General features: G+C 40.1%; 1 protein-coding gene across 1 annotated transcript in view; it reads left to right on the forward strand.

The window, feature by feature from the left end:
- Adgrv1 (adhesion G protein-coupled receptor V1) overlaps positions 1–20,436 on the forward strand; it is a 546,438-nt gene that overhangs the window by 77,345 nt on the left and 448,657 nt on the right. The window contains exons 24-29 of the mRNA XM_041663490.1: positions 2,007–2,209; positions 6,350–6,479; positions 9,173–9,253; positions 10,585–10,724; positions 13,253–13,862; positions 16,311–16,526. Of these exons, the coding sequence (XP_041519424.1) occupies positions 2,007–2,209; positions 6,350–6,479; positions 9,173–9,253; positions 10,585–10,724; positions 13,253–13,862; positions 16,311–16,526 (1,380 nt within the window). The remainder of the gene's footprint in view (positions 1–2,006; positions 2,210–6,349; positions 6,480–9,172; positions 9,254–10,584; positions 10,725–13,252; positions 13,863–16,310; positions 16,527–20,436) is intronic.

Below are 20,436 nucleotides of genomic sequence, written 5' to 3' on the forward strand. Positions count from 1 at the left end.
ACCGCGCTCTCTTGCAATGATTGCTGCTTCTCTTGCTGTACTTGGTTTTGTTAAGAAATTCTTACAAATGAATACGAAGTTTATGAATGAAAATATAAAATCAGCTGTTGCCCTTAAACAATACATTCAGAAACATTGCAGGGTTATTTAAAGGAAAGGTACTTTTCTATATTTATCAAAATTTCTATGGTTAGAATGTTTACGGTGATGTGTTAATATTAAAGTAATTAAAGACTGTAAAATATGTCTTACTGGGTTTCAAGAAGTAGAGTTCTTACTATAGTAGTTTGACTCTTATACTAACAAGTGATGATTTTAATTGGGAACTATAATGAATGTTGACATTTTTTATTAAAATGTATTTTGTGTGTGAACAAAGGGAGGACATCTTTGAGTGTCTGGGTAGGGAATTAGAGAATCTCTTGTTATGCTTTTAAAGTTAAGGGAAGGCCTTGGACCTTCCACAAGACAATGTGCCTAACCCTCTCTGAGGATTAGATGGAGGTGGGGTGGTATGGTGTGTGGAGGGAATGGGAGGAGGGGAGGAAGTGGGAACTTGGATTGGTATATTTTAAAAATATAATAACTAAAAGGAAAAAAATTTAAAGAAAGTGTTGCAGATTTTTTAGAGCATCATCAGTATGACTCTATATCAATTCAGAATCCAGAAACTTGTCAAATATGAGTCAATATTTGGAAATACGTATTTTTAAATTCCCCTAATGTTTCTCTTACTGATTGTTCAGTGGGATTAAACACTTGTCTTTGGTAAAGACAAGGAAAATAACACTTTAATGTTTGACATTATGAAGGCCTAAAGTCATTCTGACATTTCTGGAAGACAGTCTCGGAGGAAACACCCTGTTCCTCTGACTCTCACATGCTTCTGTCCCCTCTTCTGCAATGATTCCAAGCCTTTGGTGCAGGATTTGTGCTACAGATGCCATTAGTTGGGACAATTCTACATTGCTGATCAGTTGAAGTTTCTGTAAAGGTCTCCATTTGTTGCATAGGGAAGTTTCCTTGCTGACTGCTGAAGACTTTATTTACCTGTGGGTATGGACAAACAAAGATTAGAACATAGTTAGGGATTTTACTAAAGTGGGGCTATAGGTTTTCCTATAAGATCCATGACTTCACTAGCCCTGGTTACTGGCTGGGTTCACAATACCAGGCCTGATTTCCTTCTTGCTTAGGGGGTCTTGAGTCGAATCGCAGAGCTGTAGGTATTGCCAGGGTATGCATGCTGCACTCTTCGGATCACCATGCCACAGTGGGTGTTAGTGGTCGTAGATGTCCAAGCTGGGTAGGGCTATTGGTTGTTTCCCTCATACATCCTCAGTAGTCACCATTAGAGAGGCTCCAAAACAATTATGGGTACAGCTTCTGACGTTTCTAGAAGACACAAACTTACATTTTACTCACCAGCATAGCTGCCTAAACGTGAGTGGAACAAGGATGGTATCAGTAGACATGCTAACGTAACATGAAAATCTCATGAGGCCTCAACTCTACACACAGAACTATGCCAACCAAGGGATGCTGAGAGTGGGAGAAATAGTCTTCCTTAGGAAAGAGTGCACCCATTGGTTACTGAATACCAAATAGTCGGCTATGAAAGCTTACTGTACCATTAACATTATACAGGCTGACAGAGTATATTTGTGAATTCAAGAATATCTATTTCTATACATACATATATGTACATAGCAATAATTAATGAAAAAAGAGGCTATGAACTTGAAAAACAACAAGAAGGGATATATGGGAGGGCTTGGAGGGAGGAAGGGGAAAATGTAATTATACTATAAAAATAAAAGAAATCATTAAAAAGTTGTAAGAAAACTATCCCACATCAAAAGTATGTTAATTAACTCTTTAGTAAACTTTTATGTGAAGCCCTCAGGTTCTCAGCCTGATTATAGAAATGACTGTACGCGATTGCTTCAGCTGCGTAAGAAGTGCTCCACAGATGACTAAAAAACCCGTGTCTCTGTCTCTCCCAGGCTTGCTGCAGTTCTCCACAGGGCCGCCGCCTCAGCCTGAGGATGCAATGAGTCTGCCTGCCAGCAGCGTGCCACACCTCATCGTGCAGGAAGAGGACGGAGAGATCTGTTTACTGGTCGTCCGTGCACAAGGGCTGCTTGGCAGGGTCACGGTGGAGTTTAGAACAGTGTCCTTGACAGCATTTAGTCCAGAGGACTACCAGGTATATCACTAAGACTTTGAATTTTTATTTTTATTTTATATGCATGTCTGTTTTGCCTGCATGTGTATCTGTGCACCATGTTTATGCTATACCCATCAAGGCCAGAAAAGAGCCTTGGATCCCGAAACCAGAGTTACAGATAGCTGCCAATATGTGGGTCCTCAGGATGAACAAGTGCTCTTAACTGCTGAGACTTTCTTCAGCCTATCAGCACGTCTTTTGAAGCTGTATTTGTACCATTGAATTTGAACACAGTCCTCACGGAGGTTTGGAAGTGTCTCGCATCACATAAGGACCCTATCAGAAAAGAAAAAAAGCACTGGTTATTTTATGACCTTTTAAATTTGTGTATGTTGACAGGTTATTGCAACGGAATATGACACAGATATCTACCATATTGTATGTTACACTCATTCTAGTTTTCCATGTGTAGTTTGTCATAATGGCATAATTTTGGTTGGATACATGTAAAAATAAGATTCTTAACTATTTCAAACTCTCTATGAAGGTCCATTAGACAAAATCAAAATTTCAAAGATATTATGCGTCCATGTTTTTTCAATTCTATCATTTTTTTTTTCTAAAGGAGAAGCAATATGGCACTTTAGTATGGTACTAAGGATCTAGAAATGGATAGAACCAGGGTTTGGCTTGACTTCTATATTTGTGATGGTGGAAACTCATGTTTCCTACTCTTAGTTTCTTTATCTATGAAATCGTGATGTCTTCATTGAGCAGGATCACTGTGGAGATGAATGGCAACACTGCTGTGTTGTTCACTGTGCATGGCACATGTATAGTAACGTTCAGTCACCACTACCTGCTCAGAAGGTTGATAAAGTACTTTGTAAGAAAATGGTTAGAATTTCTTTTTGAGAATCCGTCTCAAGAAAGACATTACATACTTCACTATTTATTGATTTGCAGGTAACCTTTCAGTATTAGTTCTTGCTCCTCACCTTCCTCAAGAGTCGACTTCATCTCTGCTCTTCCTCCTGAGCCATGGAAGCCCTGGCTGGCTGAACTCCATTCTTTTCACTTCTAATCCAGTTGGCTATGGATTCAGAGAATTCTTCTTCCCCTAACTCTTCTTAGGAAATGATTATTTTTTTCCTTTAGCACGTATTGTGACTTTAATGAGGCTGTGTATAGCTCATTCCACAAGGTGTGTCTTCTTGATTTAACGTGTTCTCTGCATTTTTTAAAAGAACATTTGGGGACTCGTATTAATAATCTTTAATTTCTGAGTAGCTGAAATAACCACAGCTTCCAACTTTATTAACACTTTCTATAATAAATGAAAAAAAAAAACAGAAAGCCTATGTAGTCCTTTGTGACAGATAGGAAGTATGTGTCCTTGGAGACAGTTCTCAGTATTTCCAGAGGGCACTGAAGTCCTGGTTGGGACAACACACTTTTAACTAATTATTTTTATTTAGCTCTGATAACTTGATAAGGTTTGCCTTCATTAATTCTTATGATACATCATCTATCTCTGGTCTTTAATATCATAGATTAATTTTATATATATATATATATATATATATATATATATATATATATGAGGAAAGGTTCCAGGAGGGATCACATATAGAAGAAACAACTGAAATTCAAATATTGTTGTTCTTAACTTTATTCTAATACTCAAGTGACAAGTGAGCCTGCCTCCTAAATCTTTCATCCAGCTGTTTGTAGTTCTGTGTTTTCATTGTTTTTCTCATTTGTTTGAGAATTTCATACATGAGTGTAATGTGTTTGGTCAAATACACCCTTGCTCTCTTCCTTGCAAACCCAAATCACCTCCACATTTTTCTCTCCCAACTTCATATAATTTTTTTTAAAGCCATTGAGTCCATTCGTGCTGTAAGCATGTGCAGAGGTGTAGGGACCTTCTCTGAAACCACGACAACTTATCAGGGCCGTAGCCAAGGAAAGTGGTTCTCCCTCTCCGGGCTGCTCTCAGTTGCTAACAAGGGCCATGACTAGTTATCTATGAAATTATATCTTTAGAAAATGTCTAGGCTATGATCTGTGAGGGTGGCTGTGAAATAGGTTGGGAATTCCAGCTTCCTGCTGATTGATGAAGCAGGGGCCAACTGGTAATATGGTAAGAGTTGAGAAGGGCCCAAGTGTTTGGAAGGGCCAACCTGTCAAAGGGACTTCAGGAAGGCCTTTTTCCCTGTGACACGGAGGGCCAGGTGTGGTGAAAGAAGACGTGGTTCACTCAGACAAGCTCACTCAAATCCTTAGAGCTCATACCATAATTTTATCATTTTAAGATTTTTTTAAAAAGATGAAGGAATGCAAAGGTGTTATGCATTGGGTAAAGACAAGGCTAAATTGTGGAGAATGGGGTGAGAGAAAGACAAGGAAGAGGCCTGTTAGTTCAGCCAAGACAGGAAGAGAAAAACAAGGAAGAGGCAGGTTAGTGGAGCCAGGACAAGGAGAGAAAGACAAGGAAGAGGCTCGTTAGTGCAGCCAAGACAGGGCAAGAAAGACAAGGAAGAGGCCCATTAGTGCAGCCAGGACAGGGAGAGAAAGACAAGGATGAGGCCCGTTAGTGCAGCCACAGCAGAAAGAGAAAGACAAGGAAGAGGCCCATTACTGAATGTGGCTAGTGCCACTGTCCCTGGAAAGAAGCAGATGGGCTCAAGCAGTGCTTCAGAGACAAAAATGGCAGGAGCTGAGGACCAGTGTGTCTCCCAGAGCAAAGAAGGTTGTCAAGAATGTTTCCTGACAAGAGTGACTGACTGCCCCAGGATTTAGTGCTATGCAGAGGATTGGATAAAGCATAGTTTAGAACAAAGATAATAAATGTGAACCTCTGACAGAAGTTATATGACAAGCTTAGTTGTTAAGTCTGGATATCAGAGACAAGACTCTGGGAGCTGCGTTCATCTATAGTATTAAAAGCCTGGGTTGTGCTTATCTTGTCTAATTGGACTGTCTGGAGAGTTTGATAACAACAGCTGTTAAAAGTCCATCTGAAAAATGCTCAAGACTGACAGGGAGCAGTTTGGAAATTAGAAAGGAAAATAGAGTGTGACGTTAGGAAGCAGTACAGAAGAACAAGGTCAGTAGTGTTCAGGGTGTAAGACATGGTGTGGTTCCAGGCAGTTTCCAAAGACAGTCAGATGTCAGTCTGTCAGATGTCAGTCTGTCATTATACTATGAACTACTCCACCCAATGCCAAAATGTAGCCCACTAGCTCCATCTGCACTCACTCCATTTGGGTGATTTTAATTGCATGTAACACTCTTTCATTTCTGTAAATTTTAATTAAATTTTGATATGTATTGGTGTTTTGGTTGCATGTATGTCTGTTCACCATGTGCATCCCTGGTGCCCACAGAGATCAGAAGGCGGCACTGGATCCCCTTGAGCTGAGTTAAGTGGTTGTGAGCTGCCACGTGGGTGCTGGGTCCTTTGGAAGACCTGCTAGTGCTCCTTACTGTTGAGTCCCTACGCTCCTTTTAGAACATTTCCCAAGGAGTCTTACTGGTCTTGGCTGTTTCAGAATCTCAAGCAGAGTTGGTGCCATGCATGCTCTCCATGTTGAGTAACTGAGTGAGCGCGTGAATCGGCGCCTCAGCCTCTCGCTGAGAGCTCAGATTACTAACAGCTGTAGGAGGTGAAGTGCAAGCGCTCACACAAACTAACACAACAGTGTAATTGGCTTCCAAATTAATGGCCGTAAACTCAAGAAGAAACTGTTTATGTCAAATAATTGAAGAGTTTTCTTGTGTCAACCTGAAGCAGTTCTGTAAGAATTCGAGGTGTTGGCTGGATTTCTCATTTTCTTTCACTATTTCTTTATGAATAAAAAGTGAATAAGACAGTAACCCATCTACTTATTTAGTTAGAAAATTTCTAAGTATTCGTTAGGGCTTGAAAATCATCTCGTTGGTGGAGCATTTAATTATCATGTGCACAGTCTTGGGGTCAGTCTCCAGCGTCACAAATAATAATCAAGCACGTGTGTTTAGGGTTTGTATTAGGAATTTTCATATCACTTATATGAGTTTCAGTTTTTCCATCTCAAAATTTATGACAATTTGATATATTGTAAACATTTTGCTTTTTCAGTTTTACACAAAGAACAATTGTAACATGATGTACCAATTTCATTTGTGTTTCAGAGTGTTGCTGGCACAATAGAATTTCAATCAGGAGAAAGATATAAATATATTTTCATCAACATCACTGATAATTCCATTCCTGAACTGGAAAAATCTTTTAAAGTTGAGTTGTTAAACTTGGACGGAGGAGGTAAGACCGGCATTTGCTTGTCTGCCAACCATGATGCTACCAGACAATCTAGTTCAAGGGTTCCTTTGTGTCACTCACAGTAGGGTTCACTCAATGCCAAATTCCTGTTGGGGTTCACATTGACTAACCCCAAACTACCAGGCTATTGACCTTCCATTTGAATTTTCTTAATGGGTACACTAGAGCCATCTCCAGATAGAATGTAGGCATATATCAGCACAGTCCAGAAGATGATTATAGGGAGAACAGGCCTGGAATGTCTTACTCTTCATTCTAATGAACACAAAACCAAAGGTCTCAGCAGTTTAAACTCGGTGCACTGGCAACATTTTGTGTTGTAAAATGAAGCTGTCATGGTAGTTATTCCACTTAGGCGAGCTATGTTTATGTTTATTTTCAGAAATATAAAGAAGATAAACACATTAGTGTTTATCAGGTACTAGTTAGGCCATGATGGAAGACGCATAGTTTGTATTACACTACCTTTGGTCTGGTTAGGCTGTGATGGAAGACACATAGTTTGTATTACACTACCTTTGGTCTGGTTAGGCCATGATGGAAGACACATAGTTTGTATTACACTACCTTTGGTCTGGTTAGGCCGTGATGCAAGACACATAGTATGTACCATTGGTACATTTAAGAATTTTTTTTGTGGGCATTTCCTTCCACTACCAAGCCTGGCTCTATCTCATCATTATTAACATCTGCATCATTTAATGAAGAAAATCATAGTATAGGAAGCTTTCGAGCCAAAAGTCTAGGTAGGACAAATACATCAGAATTGTCTTTTTGTATGAATAAGATTGGGGGTAAGTAAGCAAATTTTCCCTTTCTTGTGTTCCTTAACCTAAATGAAGAAAAAAGGCACCAAGCCAGTGCTTGGGAACAGAGGACATACTCAATAAACAGTGCCACGTACTGGTGAATGTCTAAAACAGGGGAAAATACACTGGAAAGGTTCATGTAAAAGTACCTCTTTTGTCTAGAGACAAATTAACATTGCCGCATCAGCTTTTTAAGCCAGCAGTTTCATTAATGAAAAGATTAACATGCATTATTTAAAGGTGCTGACTGTATCATTTAGGAATATTTAGGCAATAGAAAGAGAAAATGTCAGTAATTGTTAGTAGTTTTAGTAATAGCGAAACACAAGGGCTAGTTGTGATGTCGCATACCCTTAATCTGAGCACTTTGGAGACATAGACAGATTGCTGTTTTGGGCCCCAGGGCATGTGAAGACTCTCAAAAAAATATCATCAAAATTTTGCAGCCCTAGGATCAGTCCCAAGGCTCTGTGCATACCAGGGAAGTGATTGACCACTGACCTGCATTCCATTCCTTAATCATCAAATGTAGCTGGGATAGTTATCACTACAGTGATACTTGAGAGTTTATGTAGAAACATTCCTCAAATATTTAGAATATGCAGTTTGATGTAGGTGGGTCTTCTATCTATCTGTTGCTTTCATTGGTTAATTAATAAAGAAAACTGCTTGGCCTGATAGGGCAGAACTTAGATAGGTGGAGTAGGCAGAACAGAATTCTGGGTCAATAGAGTCAAGCAGACACTATAGCTCTCCTCTCCAAGATGGACACAGGTTAAGATCCTTCCCGGTAAGCCACCACCTCGTGGTGCTACACACATTAATAGAAATGGATTAATCAAGATGTGAGAGTTAGCCAATAAGAGGCTAGAGCTAATGGGCCAATCAGCTTATAATTTATGGAGACCTATGTGTGATTTTCTTTGGGGCTAGACAGTTGTGGGGTACCGGGCAGGACAGAAACCCCACGTTGGGTGCCACTCTGTAATAGGAGTGACGGGCTGCATTCCCAGCACCTGGCTGCCCGCATGGCTAGCTTTATACCCGAAATAACAACACACAAACTGTATTCTTTTAAACACTGCCTGGCCCATTAGTTCCAGCCTCTTATTGGAGTATAAGATATATTAGACATGAATGTGTAACTATTTTATACTTATTACACTTCTCCTATATTCTCCGGCATTATATATTTTAGCGTATTGTTTTAAATATGTTTTTTAAACTTTGCAAGATCTCTGTAAAACCCAACACCTTTTTCAGGTGAGAAAGTTGAGACACCAAGGAAGTGAAGTGTTTTGCTGACTGTTTATTACTGGTATCCCTTATGGACAGGGTTAAAAGAGAAACTTCCAACTGATGATCTAGGACTCTTCCCATAAATTCAGTGTCTAATGGGCCATTACGCTTGAGGGTGGTAAATGTGGGGTTTGGATGTGTGTATGAGGAAATGTTTGATGCATCTCCCTCGTTTGAATTGGTTGTGATTGGCAAAGTGACCTTCGCTGGCTAGTAAGTCTAAATATATGATTATATACACAAATATTATCAAAAATTTAAAAATGCTGTGGATTAAAATTGCAGTGAAGGGTAAAAATTTCCAAATAAAATTATTTAGATTATTGAACATGAAAAATATTAGTTACTAATTAATTATTTGTAGCATTTCCCAAAACTAGAAAGATTTAGTAATTTTATACATGTTACATATCATCATTCAGAGTGACCTATTGTCTGCAGAAGAATGTACATGCTTGCCGGATATTACTGCATTTTCTTCCTTACTTGATACATTTTAAGTGCTCTTCATTTTCTCCTTGTGTTGCTGTGTGTTGTGTGGGCTGTCTCTGTGTGTCTCTCGTGAAGTGTCTGAACTCTTTAGGATTGATGGCAGTGGTAGTGGAGAAGGGGACATGGATTTCTTCTTCTCGCCTATTCACATGCATGGTAAGCAGCTGTCCCAAAGTCCCTTACTAGTGTTCTTATTTTAGCTTCTCATTTCAAAGACAGCAATACTAACCACGCACTGTCATCTTCGGAAACTAGATAATCCTTTGTGTGTTTTAACTCACTAACCGGCGCAGCAGCTTTATGGAGATTTTTCTCGCAGTGATAGAGGCAAAAACCCCTTCTTGTCTGCTTCTGATGGTCAGGCACCCCTCAGCACATGGGCCCGACAGGGTTTGCTGATTCTGAACGAAGAGAAACTCTGCTTGTATGCCATTATCAACGAATTATTGTTGAGAACACTTTACATGGCTTTGAATGCCTGTAAAGTGATCGATGGAATGTTTGCATTTTCAAGTTAAACCATTCCACTTATTTTCTGTGTAGTTAGGAACGTGAGTCTTCATATGTATTATTTGATCAGAACAGATGGGGAAAATCAGAAATAAAGGGAAAATAAGCTCCTAGTTAATTGCTACTAAACAGAGGTTCCTCTTGAATTCATATACAATTCATATACCCAGATTCATATACAAATGGTCCTCAGCTTTTTCCCGTAGTTGTTTTCTCATATGTGCAGAGAAGTTTTAGGATAGCTGCCTTGTGAAGATCACACTTCTGTCCCTCAAATACCCCCTTTCCTAATGTCATGCTTTACATGTTGGCCCTGGGATGCATGCTACTCCTGCTAACACCCATCAATGTATCAGGATGTATCTGTGACTGTTGCTTTTAGGACTGTCCATTTTCTTGCCTTCAGGCATTAATAGTAATAGTAATAATAACAATAAACATGCTAATTAGGAGCACATTGAATGCATCTTTAGGCTTTAGAGTCTTAGCCACGATAGGCATTTATTACTTGGGATCTAAGGAAACTCATCTATAGTAATATGAGGAGGCTTAGCGTTAATGCACATAGAAGGACACTACATTTACATGCATTAAAGCCCAAGGGAGGCTGCTGGGCCAGTGAGGGAAGAGTCGCTTTGGCTCCTGTTCTTCAGAGGTCAGCATGGTTGTGGGAGACCCTCCTCACAGGGCTTTGTGTGGGAGAATGTGCTTTCAAAGAGAAAGAAAAAGGAAAACAAATTCTCCCTGTTCATCTCCAAGTGCTTAAGCAGCCGTTGCTACCAGAGCAGAGAAGGGTCGTAAAAGCACAAGGATGCGTGGCAACCATCTGTGTCCACCTTTCTTTCTAAAACCAATTAGCATGTGCTTCATGAATGGAAAGTCTTTTCGTTTTTTCAAATAGTTGTTCATTGGCTTTTATGGTGGTTTGTAAAATACTGATTAACATTTTTTTCTATTTGTGGGATTTGTTCATGCAGCTAGTCTAGGAGTGGCTTCCCAGATTCTGGTAACAATTGCTGCTTCTGACCACGCTCATGGGGTGTTTGAATTCAGCCCCGAGTCACTCTTTGTCAGTGGAACTGAACCAGAGGATGGGTACAGTACTGTAGTATTAAACGTGAGTACGTCCTGAGACACTCCTAATCTTAAAATGATGTAGTGTACTAGTAAGATTTCTTTCCCCCCTTTTTAATGTATAAGTGGTTAAGGGTGAGCGAGCCTATGGGTAGCAAGAGTGCATATAGCTAATCAATGATTTAGCGTTACTGTGTGGTTGTGTTTCCATGCAAATTCATTTTGTGATTTTGAGGGTTCCTTACCTTTTAGAGAATATACTGTATTATTTTTGGATTGATGGAGGCAACGTGGAAATCAAATAAAGCAGACAGGCATCTCAGGAAGGAAGCAGAATTGTTCTTTAATCAGAACAACAGAAGGGCCGTGGGGATGTGGAAATGAGACCATGAGCATGTGGCATAGAACTCTTGGGGTTTCATCGGAAGGGAGCGGGGGACCTTGGGGATGGAAGAGTCCATCTTCAAGTCTGCTCTCCTGTAGTGTGGAGCGGTAGACAATGCTGTGTTTGGTGTGCTCAGAGCTTCTCAGTCCACTTGAAGTGTTTGAATCATTACCCTTCCTGGTGGACATTTGCTCTAATTCTGTCTCATGGTTTCTGCATTAGTTCACATAGACTGTGGCAGCAAGCGTTTCAAAATCTCAGTGTCTTAGCACAAGAAACACATTGCTTCTGGGGCCTATTGAGATAGATGACTTAGCAGGCAAAGGCATTTACCATCAGGTCTGACAACCTGAGTTCAAACTTTAAACTTCCATGGAGGTGGGAAAAAGCCGACTCCTGAAAGGCATTTTCTGTCCCCTGAACTCTCACTAAGGCACCCCCAAACCAGCAAACAGTCAAATAAACAGGGAAGCTACTTTTAGGAGAATTTTTGTCTTTTCCTGGTATACATCCAACCAGGGTTGACAAAAGGACTCTGATCCATCAATCACTTTAGGAGTCAAAGGTAACTTATCTCTATCAAAGCATGGTTGTGAGTGTTGAGAAGGAAGCAACTTATGTTATTTCTGTAAGTGAACTGCATCACCAAGTGGTTCTATGCCACCTCATATAGAAGAAAAGGAAATGCCAAAGATTTGTGAATAGTAAAATTACCACTAATACTTGGCTCTGTGGCTGTTCTTCTGAGTTGTAGCAGGCATTGAGAAGGATTACATTGCTAACTGACTCAACAGAGCTCAGGGCTCACTCAGCTTCCTCACTTCTCATGTAGCAATGAAGAAAGGTATGCAAACACATCCTTCTGTACTCCTAAACACAGTTTTTTTTCTGTGTGAAATAATTGAATAAATCTGCTGTGAAATTAATTGAACAACTTTAGAAAGAACTTAGGACTAAAAATAAGAAAAAGTAGCATACCTCAATAAAATTATTGCCTCATTTTATTTTGAGTTGAAAATAATATTTTAAATACAATTAAAATTATTATTAGGACTAATAAGTTAGGATTTCTTTGGAACAATTTTAAGCTTTTCATTCTTAAAATATTGAAGCATTTCTTCTCAATAACTTTTCTGAAAATGTTACTGATCTACTCTTTACAAGAGAGGCTCCTCCACCTTTTTCAGTAGGTGTAAAGAGTATCTCGTGTGTGCACACAAATAGAACACATTGTCAGCAACATTTGGTTCATTGTTTATATGTGCTATAAATTCTCAAAAGGCACCAGCTGTGATGCACTTGGGAGTTGAACATTTTATGTCATGTGTGGTTTCTGCCATTCTCTCTCTCTCTCTCTCTCTCTCTCTCTCTCTCTCTCTCTCTGGTTTTTCTATTTTTTTTCCTGGTAGAGGAATGGTATATTGTTTATATTTTCATTGCTGTGATAAGGCACAATGATCAAAGAAATTTAATAAGGAACCATTTATTTGGGACTTTTAGTTTTAGAGAGTTAGAGTCTGTGACCATTATGGCAGGGAACATGGTAGAAGAAAAGCAGATACAGCTTCAACGTAATGGTTGAAAGCATGAGAAAGATAATGAGACATGGAAAGTAGAGGGGTTTGAAACCTTAGAGCCTGCCCCCAGTGACATACCTCCTCAAACAAGACTACACCTAATCTGGCCAAATAATTCTACCAACTGAAGACCAAATATTTAAACATATGTGCCTATGGAGGCCATTCTCATTAAAATTTCCACGTTGTATGACAAAAGTAGAAGAAGAGGAGGAGAAGAAAGGAAGGAAGGAAGGAAGCCTCTCTGGTTTTTCAAGACAGGGTTTCTCTGTAGCTTTGAAGACTGTCCTGGAACTAGCTCTTGTAGACCAGGCGGGTCTCGAACTCACAGAGATTCACCTGCCTCTGCCTCCCAAATGCTGGGATTAAAGGCGTGCACCACCACCGCCCGGCGTCATAGTCTCTTTTTATACACCCTCCATATGTAAGGTTCCTTGAGGAGTGCAAGGATCAGTAGTACACGTCTTTACCTTCAAGGATCTTAAGTCTCAAGAACTGGAAATGAAATGAAAGTTAAAAAAAACCTTAAAATTCTTCGTGTCACTATTATGAACTTAATCACAATTGTTAGTCTTCCAGCTTCTCTTTTAATGCTTAAATATTTCCTAGGTCACACGGACTCAGGGAGCCCTGTCGCATGTGACTTTGCATTGGAGCGTAGACTCTGACCTGCATGGGGATCTTGCTGTCACCTCTGGCAACATCACGTTTGAGATTGGGCAGAGGATGGCGAGCATCACTGTGGAGATATTGCCAGATGAAGAGCCAGAGCTAGACAAGGCGCTCACCATGTCGATCCGCAGCGTCTCTAGTGGCTCGCTAGGAGTCCTTACTAATGCCACATTGACAATTTTGGCTAGTGATGATCCTTACGGGGTCTTCATTTTTTCTAACAAAACTAGACCTATTAGTGTTGAAGAAGCAACCCACAATGTCACATTATCGATAATAAGGTTGAAAGGCCTCATGGGAGAAGTTGTGATCTCATATGCAACTATAGATGATATGGAAAAACCACCTTATTTCCCACCTAACTTAGCTAGAGCAAGTCAAGGAGCAGACTATATATCAGCTTCTGGATTGACTCTTTTCAGAGCTAATCAGACTGAGGCAACAATTACTGTTTCAATCCTGGATGATGACGAACCGGAACAGTCAGAATCTCTGTTTGTTGAACTAGTCAATTCTACTTTAGTAGAGAGAGTACAGAATCGCCCAAGTAAGTATCTGTTAGTGTGTTATTCTTAGAGGTAAGACTGTGAAAATGAAAAACTTAAATTTTGTATAACAAAAAATTCTACAAGAAAGGTAAGATCAAAGGTAAGTAATGCTACCTTTAAACAGTTCTCTTTATTTATGTCATGTGTTTGTGTGTGTGTGCCTGAGTATGCGCATGTGTACCACCTGTGTTCAGAGGAGGGCAGCACATCACTGGAACCTGAGTTACAGGTGGTTGTGAGATATGGGGTGCTTGGAACCAAAGTCAAGTCTCTTAGCTACTGAGCTCTCTCTTCAGCTCCAAGTGCTATCTTTGAAAGTCTCACTAGTGAAAGGTTTTCGTTAAGACAACTGGAAATGGGGCATATTTTCCCTCAGAAATCATACTTTAAAAATGTAGCTATGTCCCCAAAGTATGTCTCAGAACTTCTGTGTTATGTAACAGACCTAGCATTGTTTTGTTGCTTCAAACTCCTCTGCAATGAGTCTGAAGAGCCCATAAGTAGTTCTTGTGGCCACACTGTGAGCTCCTTGCACAATGGTTCACTTCTGCCAGACTTCCTCATCAGCAAATGTGTAAGGTGAGGAGAAAGGGCTATTCAACTGTAAGAACTGAGAACATGTGGAGCTCCACGGGTAGGATTTAAGATCAAGATCTGCGTGTCATAATACACTGCCATATGAACTAAGAACTCCCAACAGTCAGTGTGCTCACCTTGCCTGGGTCAGTGTCACATAAGGTGGACAGAAGTCTTCCTAACCGTAGGTGAGCGCTGCAGGAGGAAGTGTACAGATTTCAGGCTCAAACTTTGTCACGAAATGTCTCTGCTTTTCTTCTAGGATAAATTAATAGGATCAGTTATAATAGCAAAGAAGTTGAAATAGAACTAAATAATTAGTCTTATTAAGTAAGAATTATAAAGTGCATATTGTTTTTCAAGCAATTTGTAGTTTATTGAGATTGTAATAAAACCAAAAGGGATGGCTGCGTGTATAGTGGCATGGAGCTGTGTTGAGATCAGATAACTTTGTTCCAATGTACAATAATAAATTGTTGGGCATAATCTTTGAAAGCTCCATTTCCTTATATAATTCGGAAATAATAGGAGTGTAGATAATTTATTTATAATACATATGGGGATTGCATGTGGTGATATACGTAAAGACTAACACAGTGTCTGCTATATTGTAAGCTTTCAGTGATCGTGCTTGTTAGCAGAACGGCCACTGAGAACCCTTGCACTGTTGGGATGGGGAAAGGAGTCAGCACACCTTTTTATGGAGTAATACAGTCCAGCTATTATGTAGGCAAGAGATAGACAAGTGCAAAATTGAGAGGGGGAGGGAGAGACAAGCTCTGATTTTAATAGACAAAAAATAGTATGAGGTCTGCCAAGTTTTCATTGAATGTAGTCATTGTTTATAAATGTGAGCGTCTAAGAGTATTCAAAGTAGGGTGCCCACTTGTGGAAAACTGCTGGCATTACACACGGCCTTCTGAGATTTTACCTCTGGAGGAGGAAAGGAATATAGTATGTTTCTTGGTTATGTCTGACAGGCAGTAATATAAGATCTTAGGTAATTTCACTAACTCCTTTGTGGCATTAATTCATTATCTGTATAAATGTGTGCATGTGCCTGTGTAAACGCATGTATATATGCAATCCAAATATATCAATTATATATACAAATATATCAAATATATTATGCTGGCTTGCTTTCTGTCAATTTGACACAAGCCATAGTCATCTGAGAGGAGAGAACCTCAATTGAGAAAATGCCTCTAGAAGATTAAGCTGTAGGGCATTTTCTTAATTAGTAATTGATGGGGAGGGGCCAGCCTGTTGTGGGTGGTGCTATCCCTGGGCTGGTGGTTCTGGGTTCTATAAGAAATCAGACTGAGCGAGCCACAATAAGCAGATCTAGAAGCAGAATTCCTCCACGGCTTCACATCAGCTCCTACTTCCAGGTTCCTACCTGAGTTCCTGTGTTAGCTTCTCTCAGTGGACTGTGACTTAAGGTATGTAAGCCAGATAACCCTCAGCAAGTCGCTTCTGGTCGGCCTGTTTCATCTTAACCATGGTAACCCTGCCTAAGGCATGTATACAATTCAGATATATCAGCATACATTATTATTATTTGCATAAAGATATTATTAATTGCTTTAAGAATTACACTTGGATCATCAGTGTCAAATGCTCATTAAAATATTCGCACAGTCTAACTGTTCCTTTGATAATGCTTTTAATTCCTAGAGTATGTGTTAAAAGAGAGCAGAAAGTTACTTTCAGCTTTGATTTGTATTTCCAGTGCCCAGATTAAGGCTGACAGGTATACATATTTAGAGTTTTAAAACTGTAAATAGGGGCGAGAATAAGAATTCTGTCCGATTCCTCGTGGCTGTCAGTCAGGTCTTCAGATTTGCGCTATCGCCTCTTATGTCTTTCAGTTCCACATTCCCCACGCCTTGGGCCCAAGGTAGAAACTGTGGCCCATCTCATTATTGTTGCCAACGATGACGCATTTGGAACGGTGCAGCTGTCAGCACCAATTGTTCGTGTAACAGAAAATCACGTTGGACCCATTATCAATGTGACTCGATTGGGAGGGGCATTTGCAGATGTCTCTGTTAAGTTTAAAGCTGTGCCCATCACTGCAGTTGCTGGTAAGAGAAGATGGGGGAGGGACAGTGGTGTATCTCAGAGTGACCTGTGTCTGTGAGCAACAGTTTCTCAAAGATGTGATAGGATGACCTGTGGTGCTTGCACACGCATTTCATCCCAGCACCGGGGAGGCCCAGCACTTCGTGAGTTCAAGGTTAACCTGATCTATAGTTCGAATTCCAGGAAAGGCTTCAAAGTACAGAGAAACTCAAAAAACCAAAGGCGGTGGAGATGGGGGTGGGGAGACAGACAAAAGAGAGAGATTACACACACACACACACACACACACACACACACACAATTTTAATTGTTTTTATTGCATTAAACATTTTTTCTCTGCTTTGATCCCTTCCTCCCCACTTCCCATCTACAATCTCCCATGACCCTCATGCTTCCAATTTACTCAGGAGAGCTTGTCTTTTTCTCCTTCCTATTTAGACCCATGTATGTCTCTCTTAGGGTCCTCTTTGTTGTCTAGGTTCTTTGGGGTTGTGGATTGTAGGCTGGTTTTTCTTTGCTTTAAAAGCCACCTATGAGTAAGTACATATTATTCTCTTTATATTGTCTTTCTGGGTCTGGGTCTGGGTACTCAATATGATTTTTTCTGAAGTGTTCTCCTGTGCCCATGCATTCAAGTGTACCTCCCACTTTCTCTTCTGTGAGGTTCAATGTGGTTGGTTTTATGTTGAGGTCTTTGATCTGTTTGGACTTGAGTTTTGTGCTTGGTGATAGATATGGATCTATTTGCATCCTTCTACATATTGATATTCAGTTATGCTATGCTGTTCGGTCCAGGGGGTCACACAAAGATGGGGACAGACCACCAAAGTCAAGAAGCAAACTTTATTCCAGGAATCAGATTCCAGGAAAAAAAAATAAAACAAAAAATCTGCATGGGGCACCTAGCTGAGACCACAGCCAAAGATGGATTTTGTCAGGCTGTGGCAAAGGGCGGTTTCTGAACCCACCTTTTTATAGTAGGGGCACCAGGCATTAGGTCTGAACAAAGTAGTTTTTACAGTTTTGAGGTAAAACTCAAATACAGGTTGCCTTACTTTACAATCTTCATTAACAGAGTTTTTCAGTTAAACCAGTGTTTGTATTTAATCTGTTGTCTTCCTTGGTACTTCCAGGTGGTGTTTACTGAAGCCCTGTGCTCTGCTTTTTGATGCTGCCAGTTTCACATAGCCGGGACAGTGTGTAACCCAGAGGTCATATATCTATCTCCTAAAACTCAGCTCATATCCGTGTTAATCAAGGATGGCCGGGGTGTTAGGCTCTCAGTTTGCAGAGAGATGCTTAGGCCTTGTAATTAGAGCTATGGGTTGTAAAGTGGAGTAACCAACTGTTACTAGTTAATCTTCCAGCTGCTGAGAAAGCTGCTGACAGTCTGTTCTCATTCTCCTAGACTTACATCTTTATATTTCTTTATTTTTACATTCCTGTTTCAGGAATCTACATTTTTATATTCTTATTCTTGGACCCTTCAAGGCCAGCATCATTTGTTGATTATGATTTCTTTTTTCCATATTTTTAGCTTCTTTGTCAAAAACCAGGTGTTCGTAAGTGTGTGGATTAACATCCGGGTCTTTGATTCGATTCCATTGGTGCTCCTGTCTTTTTTTATGACAGTACCAGGCGATTTTCATTACTGTAGCTCTATAGTAGAGTTTGAAGTTACAGATGGGGATGCTTTCAGAGGTTCCTTTATTGTACAGAATTGCTTTGACTAGCCTGAGTTTTTTGTTTTTCCATATGAAGTTGAGTATTGTTCTTTTGAGGTCTGTGAAGAATTTTGCTGGGATTTTGATAGACATTGCATTGAATGTATAGATTGTTTTTGGTAAGATTACCATTTTCATTATGTTAATTCTACCTACTCAAGAGCATGGGAGATCTTCCCATTTTCTTGTGTCTTCTTCAATTTCCTTCTTCAAAGTTTTAAGTTTTTGTCAAACAGGTCTTTCACTTGTTTGCTTAGAGTTACTCCAAGATATTTTATGTTATTTGATACACATTTTTTTTAAGATTGAGCTTCTTTTAACCAAAGCTATCTTCAAACTTCCTATGTAGCTAAAGATGGCCTTGAACTGCTGATTCTCATCTACAATGTTCACATAATAGGTATGCACCAAAGTGGGTATATGCGCTGCTGGATATCAAATCCTTGTGCTTAGGCAAGCAATCTCCAGCTGAGCTACACCCTCAGCTCCCAATACTTATGCTTTCTTAGACACAAAAGATAAATTATTTTCAAATCTGTGACACTGAATTTTTGTATTTGTGAGAACTGATAGTACAAGTATATATAAATTGCGAAGCTCTGGTGAGCAAGAGATGCGTCAGCTAAGGAGGACTCAGACCTTGTGACTTCATGTTTCTGAAAGGCAGCCATATGCAGATAATTGCCGAGACACACAGGAAGAAGTGAGAAAATGGCTTTTGGGCTCTTCAGTTGATGGATCTCTGGAGCCATAGTCTTATGTGTTAATTAATTAATTAATTAATTAATTAATTATTTTTTAAAAGATTTATTTATTTATCATGTATATAACATTCCTGCAATGTATATTTGTATGCCAGAAGAGGGCACCAGATCTCATCATAGATGGCTGTGAGCCACCATGTGGTTGCTGGGAATTGAACTCAGTACCTCTGGAAAAGCAATCAGTGCTCTTAACCTTTGAGCCATCTCTCCAGCGTGTTAATTTATTTTTAAGGAGCATGGACAAGACAGTGTTTAGAGTTGGTGATTTTATATATAGGGAAAAATGATTTCATGGCTGGATAGAAGTCAGGCCACTGCCTTTCTACAATGCCATCCTAGCTTGTAGAGGGTGATTTTCCTGAGAACACCTGTTAGATCCTTTCTAGCACCCACTCACAGTAGGAGGAGTGTGAATGTGTGTGTGTGTGCACGTGCCTGCATGCACTCAGATTTTGTGGTGAGCGTCCCTTTGGTATGTGTGGCTGCCCCTAGCGACAGGGAGCAATGATGAGTGCTGGGTGATGAGTGAGAAGTGATGGAGCGCTACAGGGTGCACCCTTCCCAAATCAGCCCTCAGCAGCTGATTGAGCCTGCTTTGTGTGGACACCTCTCTAGCTGGTCAGTAAGGATGCTCACCTGTAGCCTGGACACCTGCAGCTTGTCTTCCCACTGAGATCACGATGCTGTTGTAGTTGGAGCAGCGGGCTGCGTCCCCAGCATCCGGCCACCCGCACAGCTAGCTTTACTCGAAATAATTACACGGAAACTGTATTCTTTTAAACACCGCTTGGCCCATTTCTATCTAGCCCCTTCTAGGCTAATTCTCGCACCTGGACTAGCCCATTTCTTATAATCTGTGTAGCCCACGAGCTGGCTTACCAGGAATGATCTTAACCTGCGTCTACCTGGAGTGGAAGAATCATGGCGACTCTGCCTGACTCGGCTTCTTTCTCCCAGCATTCTGTTCTGTTTACTCTACCCACCTATGTTTTAACCTATGAGGGCCAAGCAGTTTCTTTATTGCTTAACCAATGAAATCAACAGATTGATATATGACACTCCCACATCACGATGCTAGTTCTGCTTGTTTTGACAGCACTGTACACATCTTTTAAAAAGTTGTCTTGCTTTTTGTATGCTCTTATACATACAATACAAATTTCTGAGAAAAATGTTATTATACGTAGGTGTGTGTGGACACATGTCTTCATGAAGGTGAAAGAAATGACCTGAAAGTACAGGAAGATGACTATTACGAAACACACATTTTCCTAGTTTGAAAAGTTAAACCTTTCAAGTGAATGTAGCTAACCTCCTCCAAAAATGTCTTTCATGTGTGTCCACAAAGTTCGACACGGCACTTTCCAAGCACGTGGCGTGCTTATTATAACATAAACATCTGCAGTTGAGGTCAGAGATGAAGG

This window comes from Microtus oregoni, unplaced genomic scaffold (assembly GCF_018167655.1).
Source record: "Microtus oregoni isolate MIOR12 unplaced genomic scaffold, Mior012 000014F_ref0000157, whole genome shotgun sequence".
In the NCBI taxonomy this organism is placed as follows: domain Eukaryota; kingdom Metazoa; phylum Chordata; class Mammalia; order Rodentia; family Cricetidae; genus Microtus; species Microtus oregoni.